Source organism: Stylophora pistillata, chromosome 4 (genome assembly GCF_964205215.1).
Source record: "Stylophora pistillata chromosome 4, jaStyPist1.2, whole genome shotgun sequence".
NCBI classification, from domain to species: Eukaryota; Metazoa; Cnidaria; class Anthozoa; order Scleractinia; family Pocilloporidae; genus Stylophora; species Stylophora pistillata.
The window spans coordinates 40,897,918-40,913,136 of record NC_142522.1 but is presented as its reverse complement, the minus strand read 5'-3'; the positions used below and the strand labels follow the sequence as shown (position 1 = coordinate 40,913,136).

At 38.6% G+C, this 15,219-nt stretch overlaps 3 protein-coding genes across 4 annotated transcripts in view; all 3 read left to right on the top strand.

Annotated features, from left to right (window-relative positions):
• The window catches only part of LOC111340550 (histone-lysine N-methyltransferase EHMT2), a 43,768-nt gene extending 34,894 nt beyond the window's left edge, over window positions 1–8,874 (top strand). For both annotated transcript variants that reach the window (XM_088757323.1, XM_088757322.1), the window contains exons 27-30: window positions 6,203–6,333; window positions 6,440–6,556; window positions 7,012–7,076; window positions 7,511–8,874. In XM_088757323.1, the coding sequence (XP_088613449.1) occupies window positions 6,203–6,333; window positions 6,440–6,556; window positions 7,012–7,076; window positions 7,511–7,607 (410 nt within the window). In that variant the 3' untranslated portion in view covers window positions 7,608–8,874. The remainder of the gene's footprint in view (window positions 1–6,202; window positions 6,334–6,439; window positions 6,557–7,011; window positions 7,077–7,510) is intronic.
• Window positions 11–6,127, top strand: LOC148733739 (uncharacterized). Its single transcript, XM_088757324.1, has one exon. It carries the CDS (start codon window positions 3,523–3,525, stop codon window positions 4,123–4,125), a length of 603 nt encoding a protein of 200 aa, XP_088613450.1. The 5' UTR covers window positions 11–3,522; the 3' UTR covers window positions 4,126–6,127.
• Window positions 8,875–10,916: 2,042 nt separating the features above from the next.
• LOC111340562 (somatostatin receptor type 5-like) lies at window positions 10,917–12,968 on the top strand. The gene has a single exon (XM_022947419.2). The coding sequence runs from the start codon at window positions 11,090–11,092 to the stop codon at window positions 11,996–11,998; it is 909 nt and encodes a 302-aa protein (XP_022803154.1). The 5' UTR covers window positions 10,917–11,089; the 3' UTR covers window positions 11,999–12,968.
• Window positions 12,969–15,219: the final 2,251 nt, after the last annotated feature.

Sequence of the window (15,219 nt, the reverse complement as noted above, 5' to 3'; positions counted from 1 at the left end):
AAACCTACTAATACAACCTTAAAAGAAAGTGAGAAACAAAATACGTTAAGGACTTCAAATGAAAACGTCATAAAAATTCTAAAGTGAAGACGGCAACCTAAGAATGAGATGAGGTGTATCCGAGTATCTTATAAAAAATTTTCCCTTATCGATGTTTGCCGAGAGATATGCTCCAGTAATCGAGTTGTGTGAGCTTATTTTATCTCGGTTTAGTTCTGTTAAGTCCTCTGGAGCCGCATTATGCCTCTCCAGGTATTCACTTTGGGCCAAAGTTGAACATCCCGCGATCACGCGTGCCATACTCTCTGTTCCTTTCCCACACAACCTACAGGTGTCATTTGCGAGGGTGGTACCAATCTTATGATAGGAGTATACCTTTGTTGGAGCGTCTGCCCATCTAGCTCCATCATACCCGCGATCGTATGGGTCCGCGTACGTTGCCAGGTCGTCATCCACGCGAAACGTTCTTGTCTACTCAAGTCTTCATCATCCCAGCTGGAAGTTAAAAGCTTTCCTCTCTGCTTTAACTTATCCTTTATCTTCTCCCTCGACACTTCCTTGCCTTGCTCATCATACAGCTTCGGGCTCGGGTACGACAAATTCAGAGAGACACCCAACTCTTCAGCAAATTTTCCTGCCTCTTTCACGAGTAACCTGTGCCCTTTAACAGCAGCTTGTTCTTCAAAAGCGCGCACTAGGCCCATGGTAGGATCTTCTTTTCCGTATAACTTAACAGCTGCCTTGATTTGAATCTGCTTGTATTCAGTCTCCACTTACTTAACACTGCGCCCCCCACCCCCCCTCCTCCCCACATGTCTAGGGAGATACAGGAGTGCAGTTGACCCAAGTGGGTGCTTTCCGCCATTTCCTGCAGATGATTTTACGAGATTCCCTGTTGGTGTTACGAAGGTCAGTTACACACCATTGCTGAGACCACATAAGATATGACAACAACGGTAAAGCAAGCTGGTTGGTAGCCGTGACTTTGTTCTTATCCGAGAGAGGGCTAGACCAAATAACTGATAACCTCTGTAGGTAAGCACGAGCTGCAATGTCTAGAGCTAGTTTATCCTCCTGTAATAGGCACTCCGGCGTTCCCAAGAAGCGATATTGTGCATCTTCTTTCAAACAATTGATTGCAGCCTGACCATCAGTGAAGCCATTAGAGGTCTCAGACACCACTCCGTGCCGTGCGTCCAAGACATTGCAGTTTTTGGGGTTCCACTGAAGTCCCACGTTTTCCACGACTGTTTTCGCCATCTTCAGCACCCTATTCAGCTTTTCTTCAGACGCCGCGAACACCTTAAGATCATCGACATGGATGAGATTGGTGACCTTGGACGCAATAGGCTTTGAAAGCCTATACCCTTCGGCGGAGCATAACTTCCACGCAACAGGGTTAATCCATAGAGCAAACAGGCGCGGACACAACGCATCCCCCTATGGGAGGCCTCTGTTGAACCGTATGGGTGATGACAGTTCGTTTCCCTTCACGGTGTGTGCCGCAATCTTTGTGTTCTGACTATCGCACAGCTTGCCGACAACCTCACAAATCCATTTCGGAAACTTGTGGAGCCACATGATCTTCCTAAACCAATCATGGTCAACGCAGTCATATGCCTTCCGCACATCCATCCTTGTTTCGATGACAGTCCAGCGTAACCATACGATTTATCATCAGATTATCAGTCGTTCCACTACATTTCACTTCCGCTCCTCTCTCGCTCTTTTCCATTAGCTTATACTTGTCCACGTGTTCATCCATAGGACCCAAGACGCATGAAGTGAACCACTTGTATGATGTATTGAGGCACGTAATAGGGCGCTGATTTTCACTTGTAAACTCGCCTGCCTTCGGTAACAGACTGGTCTTTCCCTCTGTAAACCATTTAGGGTATGCCATTGAGATATCTGCAACCGCTTTAAACGCAGATGCCATGCCTTCGTGTAATGAGCATACGCGTTTCCACCAATAGTTTATTTCCCTATCCGAACCTGGTGCACTCCAATTCTTCTTTTTCAATATGATCTTAACAGCTTGCACCATCGTTAGGCCCCAGGCCTCTTCCAATGGACGGGGAACGCTTTCACTAAATGCAATCTCTACCGTTCCTCAAGCCACTCAGTATTTTCGTCTCCAGACCCATTCTCTTCCCATAACGCTCTCCAAAACCCCTCGGCTTCAGTAATGTCACTAAACACGCCCTTATTTGCTGTATCCTGGTCTTCACATTCCTTCTTGTATTTTGGTCGAGCAGTGTCTGGTTCTTCCGCGACAATCTTTGTGATGGTTGTATATACGCGGCCAGGGTCTTCTGTAAACCTGCGGTTTAGTTCTTTGGCTTCCTCTAGCCTTTTCCTTCTACCAAAACTGGCCTTTAATTTTCGAAGCACCGACTTCTGCCTCTCGATACAGCTCACAAGGGATGACAAACCACATTCTTTTTGCAAAAGAGCTCGGTTTTTCTTTCCCTTTTTGGTCAACTTCCAGTATTTCTTTAACCTCTCCAACTCAGCTGTTGCTTTAGAAATCTTTTTTCTCCCATCTCTAACACTCTCTAAACTAGCTCTTTTCCAATTCTCACTATCCCGAATTTCCTTTGTCGCTTTGTCCTTTGGGTTCTTTTTCCATCCTTTAAACACGAGAAATGCCGCTGCTACAGAGTACAGAATACAGTCAGCTAGCCATATATACACGAATGGATTGTCTGTAGGTGTCGCTTTTTCCCGCTCCATTAGCACAGTGATCACATTATTCTTCCTCCGACTTTCCAACCGTGGTGGGTTGTTCGAGTTCATTAATTCCAAAGCCATCTTTTTACACTCCAACAGGTCGCTGTTCATCTGTTCACTCCACCGCAACCTTCCGTTTGCCTTGTGTTGTAGTCGTCCTTCCGCCATAATAAGACAACTCACAAATCCAACAAAATTGAATGTAGCTAAAAATTCCCGTTCAAAGAGACACCTCACAGTCTCGCAAAACAGCTCGACACACAAAGTACCCTAATCACTTCTCACAATATGCAAAGTACCCTAATCACTTCTCATAATATGCTTTGGCGCTCAGAACTTGGCTTGCTTTCGATAGGAGCGGACTTTAACGGATAACCTTAAAGCACGTCCGCACTACTTACCACCATTATTTTATTATTATATTATCTTATTATTACTATTATTAATATTATTATATTATTATTATTATCATTATTTATTATTATTATTATTATTATTATTATTATTATTATTATTATTATATCCACCGCGGGTGGAGGGAGTATAAAGTCACTCTATCAATGGTACAAGAGTTTATATGTGGAAGGGAGAAAATTTGGCTATATCGTTAATTGTGCTAAAAGCTAGTTCATTGTTAAGACCAGTGATCTGGTAGAGAATGCAAAGAAGGTGTTTGGCAATGAAGTGAACATAACGCTCGAAGGACGACGTCATCTCGGTGCGGTTATCGGATCGAAAGAGTTAAAGGATCAATGTTGTCAAGAGAAAGTTGATAAGTGGCTCAGAGAAATGGAGTCCCTCACAGAGATCAGCAAGAGTCAGCCCCACGCTGCCTATGTCGCTTTCACTAAAGGATTTAAATCGAAATTCACGTATTACTTGCGCACCATAGAATCGTTTGAAGAGTATGTGGACCCCATCGAAGAAGTGATTCACACTTCCTTTCTTCCTTCGTTATTCGGGCGAGCGGAGCCTCTTCCCGAAGAAGTTGAGGAACTTGTCAATCTATCACCTGCGCAGGGCGGGATTGGGATTCCTGATCTTAAGCGTGAAAGTCCGAAGCAGTTCAAAGCTTCGTGTGATATAACAGCACTACACGTCAATTCTATTGTTACTCAAAGCTCCACCATTCCAGCACGAGAGTTGATAGAGGAAAGGAAGCGTGAAATCAACGCTCAAAGGAGAGCCGCTGCAAAGTCCCGGATTGACAGGATTGACGAATCGTTATCTCCTGATCTACTCCAATCAGAGCCGCAGACAAGGGACAAGGGAGCCAGCTCTTGGCTAAACGCCACTCCAATCGAAGAACATGGGCTGGTTTTAAACAAGCGGGAGTTTAGGGACTCCCTTTGCCTCTGCTACAACCTCCCTCTGCCTAATCTCCGTAGCTAGTGTGCATGTGGAGAAATCTTTACTGTCAACCATGCTTTGTCATGCAAGAAGGGAGGTTTTGTTGCGCAGAGACACGATACAATCCGAGATCTACTGACTTTACACATCAATAAAGTGTGTAGAAATGTGGAGACAGAGCCACTCCTGCAACCGTTCGACAATGAAGTTTTTAAACACCGTTGGTGTTATGGTACAAACGGAGGCATGGGACTTGACTGTCAGAACTTTTTAAGAACCCTCGCAAATAAGCTTTCGAATAAGAATAATGAACCCTATGCCAGCGTCATTTCTTGGCTACGAATACAACTTCATTTGCCATATTAAGAACTGTACACAGATGCGTAAGAGGTTCTAGAGTCCCGTTTAAATCACGCGAGGTCGCAGAAGACTTCACCCTCGCTGTAGCAGGACTACATCTGCGCTCATAATTTTTAGGTCTTTATTATTTTAATAGTTTTTCCTATTTAGTAATGCTAAATTTTTTCTTTTCTTATATATTGTAATCAGTCCTCTATCGTGGACATTAATATTAATTATTTTAAAAATTTGTAAATAATTAGATATATGGTTTAAAATTGTAAATAATTGCTATCATTCGTATATGTGCACGATCCTTCGCAATAAAGCACTATTTGAGCAATAGTGAAAATCAGACCTGAAAAAAATTTCAGGCCTGTACGGGATTCGAACCACTGACCTCTGCGATACTAGTGCAGCGCTGCACTAGTATCGCAGAGGTCAGTGGTTCGAATCCCGTACAGGCCTGAAATTTTTTTCAGGTCTGATTTTCACTATTGCTCAAATAGTGCTTTACTGCGAAGGATCGTGCACGTATACGTCTCATAACCGCAGTTTATACATATGTTTCATATGTTTGTTGTTAATTGCTATCATTATTATTATTAAACGAAGCGGGCCAATTTTTATCATAATTTTCGTAAATACTTTTAGTGATTATAGCGAATAAAAGTTTTATTATTATTTTTCTTTTTTTTTTTTTTAATGGTAACAATCTTTATTGAGCAATAATTTCCATAAAATCCTCTACAATACAAAATATTAGCAGCGTAAAAAACGATCCAAAATAACTCACTTTCGGCTCACATCTACTCTTTTTTTTTTGTCAAAGCGTCTGGAAAACTATAAATAACGGAGTCAAATCTGAACAGATTCAAAGTCTAATAATCTGATAAGTAAAAACATATCTAAAACTATACAGAAAAGAGAGAAGTGAATGGCAAATCTAGAATTCTATATACAAGGCTGCTAAAAATCATTAAACAATGTCAATGGCTCCCTCGGCAGCTGCGATTTCAACGTCACAATTATTATAGTTATACGCAGCGCGGCGCTTCACCCGCGATCCTCGAAGGCAAACTAAGGCCGACGGCCTTTGACTTGGACTGTAATAATAATTATTATTATTATTATTATTATTATTATTATTATTATTATTATTATTGTTATTATTATTATCATTATTATTATTATTACTATGGCAGTAAAAACTTCCGGATGCCCAGATATCCTAAACAACGATTGGGCGACGAGCCGTAGCCAATCAATGCAACGACCAAAGTCCTTACAGTTAAAATTCCTATAGCAATTCCTAATCATGAAACCCTAGTAGTGAAAGTCTTAAACTTAATCGCTATGTAGTAAAAACCTCAATCAAAATACCTGAGGTTCCATACGTCACTATGACGTATTTGTTAGGATTTTATTGATAGGATTACTGATATTATCACTATCAATTATTGGGACTGATAACGAACCAGTAAGATTTTAGGATTTAGAACTGTATAATATTCTCTTTTCTTTTTTTTTTTTTTTCTCTCCCTTTCTTAAACTTCAACAAGTAAGGGAAACGAGAGCCAGTTAGTTTTCTTAGATTTTTAGTTAGTCGACATTTTCATGTATTTTTCGATTTTTAAGGATATCTTAATTTGTTTGTAAATATTTTTGATGATAAGAGTGAATAAAGTTTTGATTATTATTATTATTTTATTACTATTGTTGTTATCATTATCCGTTGAGTACAAAACTTATTTTAGCTTCTATCGTATGTGTATTGTAGGTTGGGGTGTTAGAAGCCTCACGGAAATTCCACAGGGGAGTTTTGTTTGTGAATACACTGGTGAATTAATATCTGACACCGAGGCAGATGCGCGAGATGATGATGACTATCTTTTTGACTTGGACTGTAAGGTATGGACCTACGTTTTTTATCTGTGGGCTAATGGCACCAAATCATTGATTGTTGTGTAAAGACAGACGAGGGATGTGATTTACAGTTTTGATGTTTCTTTTGCAGGAGAATGCTCACGAATTGTACTGCATTGATGCTAAGCATTATGGTAATATCAGCAGATTTATTAATCACTCGTGCGAGCCAAACGTTTTTCCGATACGAGTTTTCATTCATCATAGGGTAAGTGCTCCTAACCGATTGATATTCCACGGCTCAAATAATGACTTTAGTTGACAAGGACAAAAATTCCTTATCACAAGTCATGTGTGTAGGAATTTGTATGCTACGCTTCTTCCTGCTTGTGTCTTCACAATTGCACCCAAGGGAACAAAAAGAACAGTAACACGTTTTAACCGGGCTTAAAGCCGGAGAAAATTCTTGGTTGATATGGAGGACACTGCATGAACCAAATTTTGTCATCGAGTGTGGATGGCCTCAAGTTTGAGGTTGTTTGTAGATTTAAAGGACAAGTAAACGTACATTTTTAGGTCAGTCTTGACTGTTAATGATTCTCTAGTCGACGTTAAGAACAAAGTAGTTAACACTTTCAAAAAAAAACTTAAAATCGGTCAATGTACCATAATTTTTTCATTTGAAGGTCATAACTCTGAACATTAAATCTGCGTTGTTTTTAGGACCTTAGATTTCCAAGGATTGCTTTTTTCGCTCTTAAAGAAATTAATGTACACGACGAGATATGGTAAGTGAATCGTGACATGATCTAACAGCTAACACTTCTCTATAAACACAGAGCTGTCAATAAGAGCTTGTAACCGGCTACTTTCACTTGATTTTCGCCATAATTGGTGATGAAAAATCATGCAGTTATTAAAGCACCATCGAACAAATTTGAACAGCAGTCTTTACTCAGGTTCTAAGTGGAAATGAATACATGAGTGACCGTTAATGGGCTTAAATGCGTGAATCAAATCCGCATCCGCAATTTGCTCGAGGACTTGTACGAACTTCTTGGAACGGCTGGGTATAACCTGGATGCTTACTATATCGTCTTTTCCCGTTTAGTTTCAAACTTTTTGGCAGCCCTGTAAACATGGATTTTCTTTTTTTGGAGTCAGGGAGGCAGGCCGTTCGCTGTGAAGCTAATGGTAATCCTAAGCTTTTGTTATTTTTCAGTTTCAACTACGGAGATAGATTCTGGTCTGTAAAACGTAAAGAGTTCTTCTGTGAATGTGCAACTCCAAGCTGCAAGTATCGGGATCATAACGGATAGCCTTTCGTAATGATGCCTGTTCCCTGAACACAATTCTTCTTTTTAATCTTTCTTGTGTTGTCTTTGTCATTATGATACAGCATTTGTACAATTTCCTTTTAAAAAGTAACGTTTTAGACTCTGCATTATTTTTATATGTCAATACTGTGCTACCAGATTGGAAAAGTTTGTTTTAAATGCCATATTACCAACAGCTCTGATATCTTTTAGAAAACTTTGGAGTCAAGTGTTTGGTTGTGAGAAAACCTTATAAAGGGAACCGTTAATAGGTCTTTCGCCTCTAAGATCTGAATATCGATTCTCAGCAAAGTCAGCCGTACATTTCTTATTATTTTGGCTCTTTTAATTTGTTGTTCAATCGAATAGTACTCTTCGTTCACACATTTTTCTTTTCGTCACCCTTCCGCTTGAAATGTGTCGCTATCGTGCGGAGAAATTCCGTTTTGGCTATTTGTTCAACAGCTCTCTTGTACATAACAAAGACTTCTTCATTCTTTAGGGATTTTTGTGACTTAGAGGAGGATTGAAAGCATTATTGCAAAACGATACATCAATATAAATTAAAAAACTTCTTAGTTCGAAATGTTTTTAGTCGCTATTTTTTAGCAAGCGATCTTTGTTTTGTTTTTTTTTTTTTTTCTTAATTACTTCTCTCATCAGACCAGGTATATTAACCAGTAGTATTAGAGGCCCGAGAGAAGTAATTCGTTGTCAAAAACTTGTTTCATAAAGAATGTAAAAAGTTGCTAGCCATACTGTGATGTAGCGTTATATTCTAAAACTTACCCGTAGTTAGGCGTGTGAAAGGTTTGAGATTGAGATTGAATGCATAGGGTTGCTCTGTCTATTTAAAAGAACGACTGTACCTCATACTATTAAACATTCCAAGAGAGTTGATAACTTTTATTCATTTGCGAACGATTTATTTTATTGGCTTATCTATTTCCCTATGATTCTCTGACGCTTGTTGTGCATCCATTACTTTGTGGCTCCGTTGTGTTCAAGTAGTATTGGCATGAGACATCTTGATAACTTCATCCTAACTTATTTTAAAAAGGTTATCGAAGCAGTATGATATTCGAGAAACTACTTGCACAGCTAAACTTTAAATTATCACGGTAGAACGTTGTGACAGTTTTATGGTTTGGTTTTTAACTTTCTCTTGTGAAATACGTCCATCTGTCTGTAAATCTATCTTAGAATATTCAAGTGTAAAGTGTTTTTTCTTTTACTTAGGCGTAATCAGAAATAAATGTGTTTTATCCGATTGTGTAGTGTTTTGGTTTGAAAATGGTAGCGCATACCATCGTTATTCATTTAGTTTTTTTTTTTTTTCTTTCTCTGTACTAAAGTATCTCCCTTGCAAATTTCGCAAGCAATTAGTATGAGACAACGTTTTAATGTTTATTGTTAGTTACTTGAGTACGAGTAAAATCATGAATAAAACCGACTATGAACCTAAATTAGAAAACAGAACTGATACTTACTGGCTCTAATGTCCTAAGGTAGCTTGTTAGATAACTTATGGATAGGGAACATGAACTAAAAGTCAAAGAATGGTTTAAGAAAAATCGAAAGCGGCAATCAGCTGGAATACATCAGTAAAGTGTGATATCACGTCGAAGTTGCGATAATCATTTTTATCGAAGTATTTAGCGTAGCCTTAAAATTTATACAGTGACTCATAAGCTGAAAGTGTAAATCATGCAATAACAGGAAAATTAACCAAACTTGGGAAGGGAACGCGATAAGTAGGTATATTTTATTTGAAAGAGGTGTAGGTATAGTACGTGACCGTTCAGAGGAGTGAGTCATAAACGGGATGTGAACGATGGGTAAACAGATAGAGGACGGCTAGTTAGAGCATTAAACTAAACGCTTTGCGAATGGTTTCAAGCGGATGGCTTAAAAAAGGTAAAAGGTGGTTAAAAGCGGATTCGTTGAAGTGTTTTAAAACAACCAAGGAAACATTAAACGATTGATTGGATATGTAAAATCGATAGCTGAAAATGCATCGTTCAATAAACAGCACGTTTCGTTGACAAAATCTTAATATATAGCCCTGTGCAAGATATTCAGATAATAACATTATTGTTATAACCATCACTATCATTATTGCCATCATAATTATCATAATCATTTTTTCCAGAGTTCTCTCGAATAATTGTGATGTAGCCAAAGAGCTGCTATAAGGTAAAGGACACGAAAATGGGAATCAGAATATCTTCTTCGCAGGACTGACGGACATTTTACGGCAAAGGTGAACTTAAATCTTGTCAGTTGTCCCCTTTACTGCCTTTTGATAATTCATGTTCGAGTTCTACGCCATATTTGTTTCTTTCCGATCATAAAGGAAATTGCAGCTTTGCCCTCGTTGCCCTTGGTAACATCACGAGACAGTAATTATTTCGTTTAAGATAAGATGCAACTAGATGACATTTACAACTTCAGAGGACTGATATGACCGCTTAAGAAACACGTTTCAAAACTGCTTTTTTGGGGTTGAGTTACATTTCAGACCAAAATCTCTTTTTCTCCTGTCTAGAACAAATGAGTAAAATCTGCAATTTTTATTCGGTTTGCTAGAGATAAGTCAGAATATATCTTCCACGACCGAAATACAAGTATTTTCATAGCATAAGGTAGAGGGCAAAAAAGGCGTTGATGACAGACAGGCAACCATCATGTTTTCACCCGATATCAAGCCTAATGGTTTTTAGTGGCACTAATTTCTTTACATTTTAGAAATTAAAATTCCGGTTTCTTGTGAATCAGACTATAGTGTTTCTCGCTGAGTTGCAATATCACTGCGCTTTCATTTAACAACCATGAGTAGAATGTATTTCCGAAAGTGGAATCTTTTCCCAAATTTTGATGTTTGTCATACACACTATACACTGGATTAAAACTCTGACATTATACCGAGGTACCAATAACAAACGAATGTTATTGAAAATCCATCGATCATTCCCCTTTTTGTAAATCATTTGTAAAAGCTGATACAAAGAAGCCGATAAATTTGCATTTGTGCCTTTTTCCAATGATTCGTAGGTTATTTATCTTAGAGTTTTGTAAGGTCTTCGACGTGTTTGTGAATTTAATTTGATTTTTTTTCTTCCTTTTTCCAAATGTTCAATTATATGCAAGAAGAGGTATTTCGATTAATAAAAGTGCTTCTAAGTCATCCGAACTTTTCAAATAATCGAAGACATCTTTGGTGTGGAGAGCAAATAGATTTAAATTCAGGTCCTCATATTACGCGTCAATATCGTGAATTCGAATAAAAGTGTCAAATCGAAAACAGCATAGCAATTATCTTGGCAGCATCAAGAATATTCAGCTGCGCTGACAAACAAATATCTGGATAAACGAAAAGATTGGATCAGACTGGCAAGTCATAACGCACAACTCATTTTACGTGTTTTATCGCCTAAGTCTACCGTAAACTCAAAAGTTGCAGATCGTTACGGAACTGCAACAACATGAAATTATCGACGGAAGATTTCGTCCTGCTACCAGGATATGTTGTTATTGTCATCATTGGAATGGCAGGAAACTTCCTTATCTTAGCTGTTGTGAAAAGGGAACGCTACATGCATACTACAACAAACTTTCTCCTCGCCAATCTCGCTCTAGCCGATTTATTAACGTTACTGTGGTGTATTCCAGGAATCGTACTGAATGGCTTCATTACACACCCAAATGGTGTGCTGGGAGACATACTGTGCAAGTTTATCACCATGCACCATATGGCCGGAATATCGCTTCTGGTCGCCGGGCTGACATTAACTCTAGTGTCTGTTGAGCGGTACAATGCGCTTGTAAACCCTCTGAACGCCAGCTTGCGTCTCACTAAAGAAAATGTCAAATATCCGATCGTTGCCATGTGGGTGTTTGCATTCATCTTTGTGTTGCCCCTATTTGTCTTCGAGGATTGGAACGAGAGGCAAAATAGCTGTATTATGCTCTGGAAGAAGCCATCAGCGACCATTTATTGGTCAATTTTAACAATGATTGTGTTTCTTACGTTTGTATCAGTCTGCTTCTGCTATTTCAATATCATTAGGGGACTGTATTTTACCAGGCAAATCTGCGCAGAAAGTTTAAAGTGTCGTTCAGAAGAGGAGATGCAAGCCAAGCGTAAGATCGTCAAGCTTTCTATCACCATTACAGTTGTTTTCCTCGTCTGTTTCTTCCCTTTTGTTGTCGCCACAATCTGGGATAAAGTTTCAGCGAAGGACATATTTTATAAGGTCGCGTACTTTCTGGTTTACTGCAGTTGTTGTATAAATCCAATTTGCTATGCAGTTCAAAGCACAAATTACAGAAATGCATTTAGAGAAACTATCCGAAAAAGATCGACCACAAATCAAACGGAACAAGCTGTGTAATAGTCATGTCGCTGCCAGCCTAAATGACCTCACCCCATTAGCGGTCACGTTCTTCTCAAGGGTTCTCTCATTATAACTATCAATAATGGACAATAAGATAATGCCGCATGTCAAATGCTTGGTCGGCAATCAATGCTAAAAGTTATTCTTTCCAAACAATTAAGTCTCCGCACTGTACGCAAATTACTATGACACGAAATGAACAGAACTCAACTTTAGGCACGCCAAACAACAGGTGCGGGGAGTGAAAGCTATTTTTGGGTGGGAGGAAGGGGGGCCGTTGGATTATAGTTTACCGAAAAGCATCTCTCGTTATTGGATTTGCACAAAAGAGGGAGGCGGGGGCAGGGGCTGGGGGCAGCCAGACGTCAGTCCTTCGGATACACGGGGCTTCCCTGATTTCCCTATATCACTAGCTATTGGCGATATTTAGATTTACTTCACTGTAGAACCCTAAAGAAAAGATAACTTGTTTCAAAGAATTTGATGATCGTCGACTCTAAAAAGCTGGTTGAACATAAGTGAAATATTTTAAGATTACAATAGGTTTAATTTGTGTGTAGAGTCATTTCATGAAAACATTTAAACCTTTTTTTAAGGCGAAAATTGGTCTGAGGGAAGGGATTTCTATTTCTACCCAATGGCAGAGATCAATTTAGTGAAATAGAAATATTCAAACCGACAGCTTGATTTCTTCCCTTCGACCATTCATTTTCTCTTCTGAATTTATGTCTGAAAATTATATATTCATATCGCTCATGCACAAAACAGTGATACGTTTACACTGGAGGACTCAAAATAGCAGTTAGTTATTGTAATATCCATTCTTTTATGGTAGAAGTTTTGTGAATGTAAGCAAATATATAGATAAATTAAATCAATTGTAAATAGATGTGAATAGATTATAAACAAATACTGAATAGACAATGAATAAGCAGAAATCATTTTGAAAATACAAGTTTCTCTTTATCCATTTGAGCTAACCGCCTCCCGGTTAGCTCAAATGGATAGAGCGCTGGACCGTTGTGCGGGAGGTCGAGGGTTCGAGCCCCGGCCGGACCAACACTCAGGGTCTTAAAAATAATTGAGAAGAATTTGCTACCTTTCTATAACATCAAGAAATGGTTAGATATTCTAGTCTTCTGGGATAGGGACGAATAAATGGAGGTCCCGTCTCCTGCAGGGTTGGGGTAGGAGACGTTAATTTCCCACACACGAGATTACTGTGTGATGGATGTCCTCCCCTGGGGTGGGATGGGTGGGATATAGGGCGCACTTAATAAGGAGCCTCGCTCTGTTGTGCGACCCTCACCACACTCTGGTGAAAGTGAGTAAATCAAAAAACCGAACTGAAAAGGTGAACCAAGTATTCGATGGTGACATTGTAAGCCTCTTCAGAAAGACACTATGCCAAGGATGGAAATTTGGATGGGTCTGTCAACAATTTTCTCCAACATTCGTATTTGTTATAAAAAGTTTATTTTAAAAATGTTTCTTGCTTTGATATATCACTAAACCTTTACTCTTCCCACCGTACCCGAATCAAGGAGGATCGGCGTCAATCAAGAACTGAAGACCGGCATCTAGTAAACTCACTGCAGCGGCTGTACCATTGTAGTTTGGCAAATCAAATATCACCCTATGTAGTATTAAAAGTACATATTGTATATTCGCGGAAATCCTGCGACTTGCTTTATTATCATTTTACATTTTTTGACGGTATCCATCGCTGTACAGGTGGACACTCGGTTGACATATAGGGAACAATTCTAGGCTTCTTTGATGAAAGTAGATATACGAAAATAGTATTCAGCAGTTAAGGTAGGTTAAGAAAAAAAATTGTAGTAAATAAAATTGTAGTAAATTAACGATTTCTGAGGGCTTATAGTTCTCGTTATAACAAATCAAAGTAGGAAGAAGAGAAAACTTTCTCGCTTTTTTAATGTCCCTTCTTACCATCGAGAGTTTTAAGCCTAAATTCGATAACACATAGTATCCTTGTACCTTATCAAAAACCGTAATTCGTTGTGATACAACTGATGTTTTGATCGTGAGTCGAAGAGATCTGTTGAAAAATATTTAAGACGATAGCTTCAAAAAGAGAAAGTCACAGATATACTTTTTAAAATGCATCGTAATAGAATATAATCTTTCTCGTTGTTGTTTAGATTTCCACCTGAGATATAATCCTGAGCAATGAAACCCAAATACAAATGTTTACATGAGTCATCACATTTAGTCCAGCTTTTTATTAATTTTTCTAAGTACAATAACAACAAAGTCACTCAAAGTAGACAGTCTCTGAGATAAGTTTAAAAATTTGTTCTATAGTCAACTTTCATCAGTTTTAATTTCAGATAAGATCTCACACTTTGCCGGCCTGGAACTCCATTATTTTCGAAACGAGGTTTAGATTTCACTTTTGTAAAGTATAGGACGTAATTTTATGAACTCGAAATGAAACAGTCATTATTTTGTTGACATTTTTGTGGTACTTGCTGTTTGCAATTGAAAAAAAAAACCTTGAAGGGAAGAATCTACGGATTAGTGTAATCTATCGTTGAAAACGCTGGGTGTTAAAGAGAAATTTCCAAAAAATACCTCCTCGTAACTTAAGATTTTAACAGACTTGAAACTCATTAATGAAAATCAGTTCTGGGGAGTTGAACCGACTCATAAAGGATGCCAGAGGCTTTGAATATGCGGAAAAAAAACTAGCAGCACTGCTTTAGCACAGCGTATGAGACAGGGGGGTTTCCCAATTAATTATCGTAAAGATAACAGCTTGGTTATCACGACTACTAATCTAAAAAAAGAGGGGAATATCCTATAAAATCAAGCAACAGCATTATCAATCAACTTACATGTAAAGCACAGGAAAACACGAACCATCTGCGGTTTGCTTAGGTTTACATCTGACTGGTTGAAAAGGCTACGCGAGGCTTAATAGCCAATCACAGAGGGACTTGAACCAAAACAAAGCAATCCCGGGTTACACTGAAACTGAATCGAACTCAGCTACTTCAACGAAAACCTAAGATATTTTAGTCTTCAGTATGAGAGACTTGATAGCAGAAAAAAACACTCTACAGCGAATGCCACCGTTATGTTATTCTATTTTTTAATCAGATTAGGCCTGAAAACTAACCAAAGAGACAACAATAGAACCATTTTATTCAAGTACTTACAATTTTTAACTTTTTTCGTGACAAATTCAACCT

Coding starts and splice junctions, on each gene's coding strand:
- LOC111340562 (XM_022947419.2), top strand. CDS start 11,090: ATGAAATTATCGACGGAAGATTTCGTCCTGCTACCAGGATATGTTGTT.
- LOC148733739 (XM_088757324.1), top strand. CDS start 3,523: ATGGAGTCCCTCACAGAGATCAGCAAGAGTCAGCCCCACGCTGCCTAT.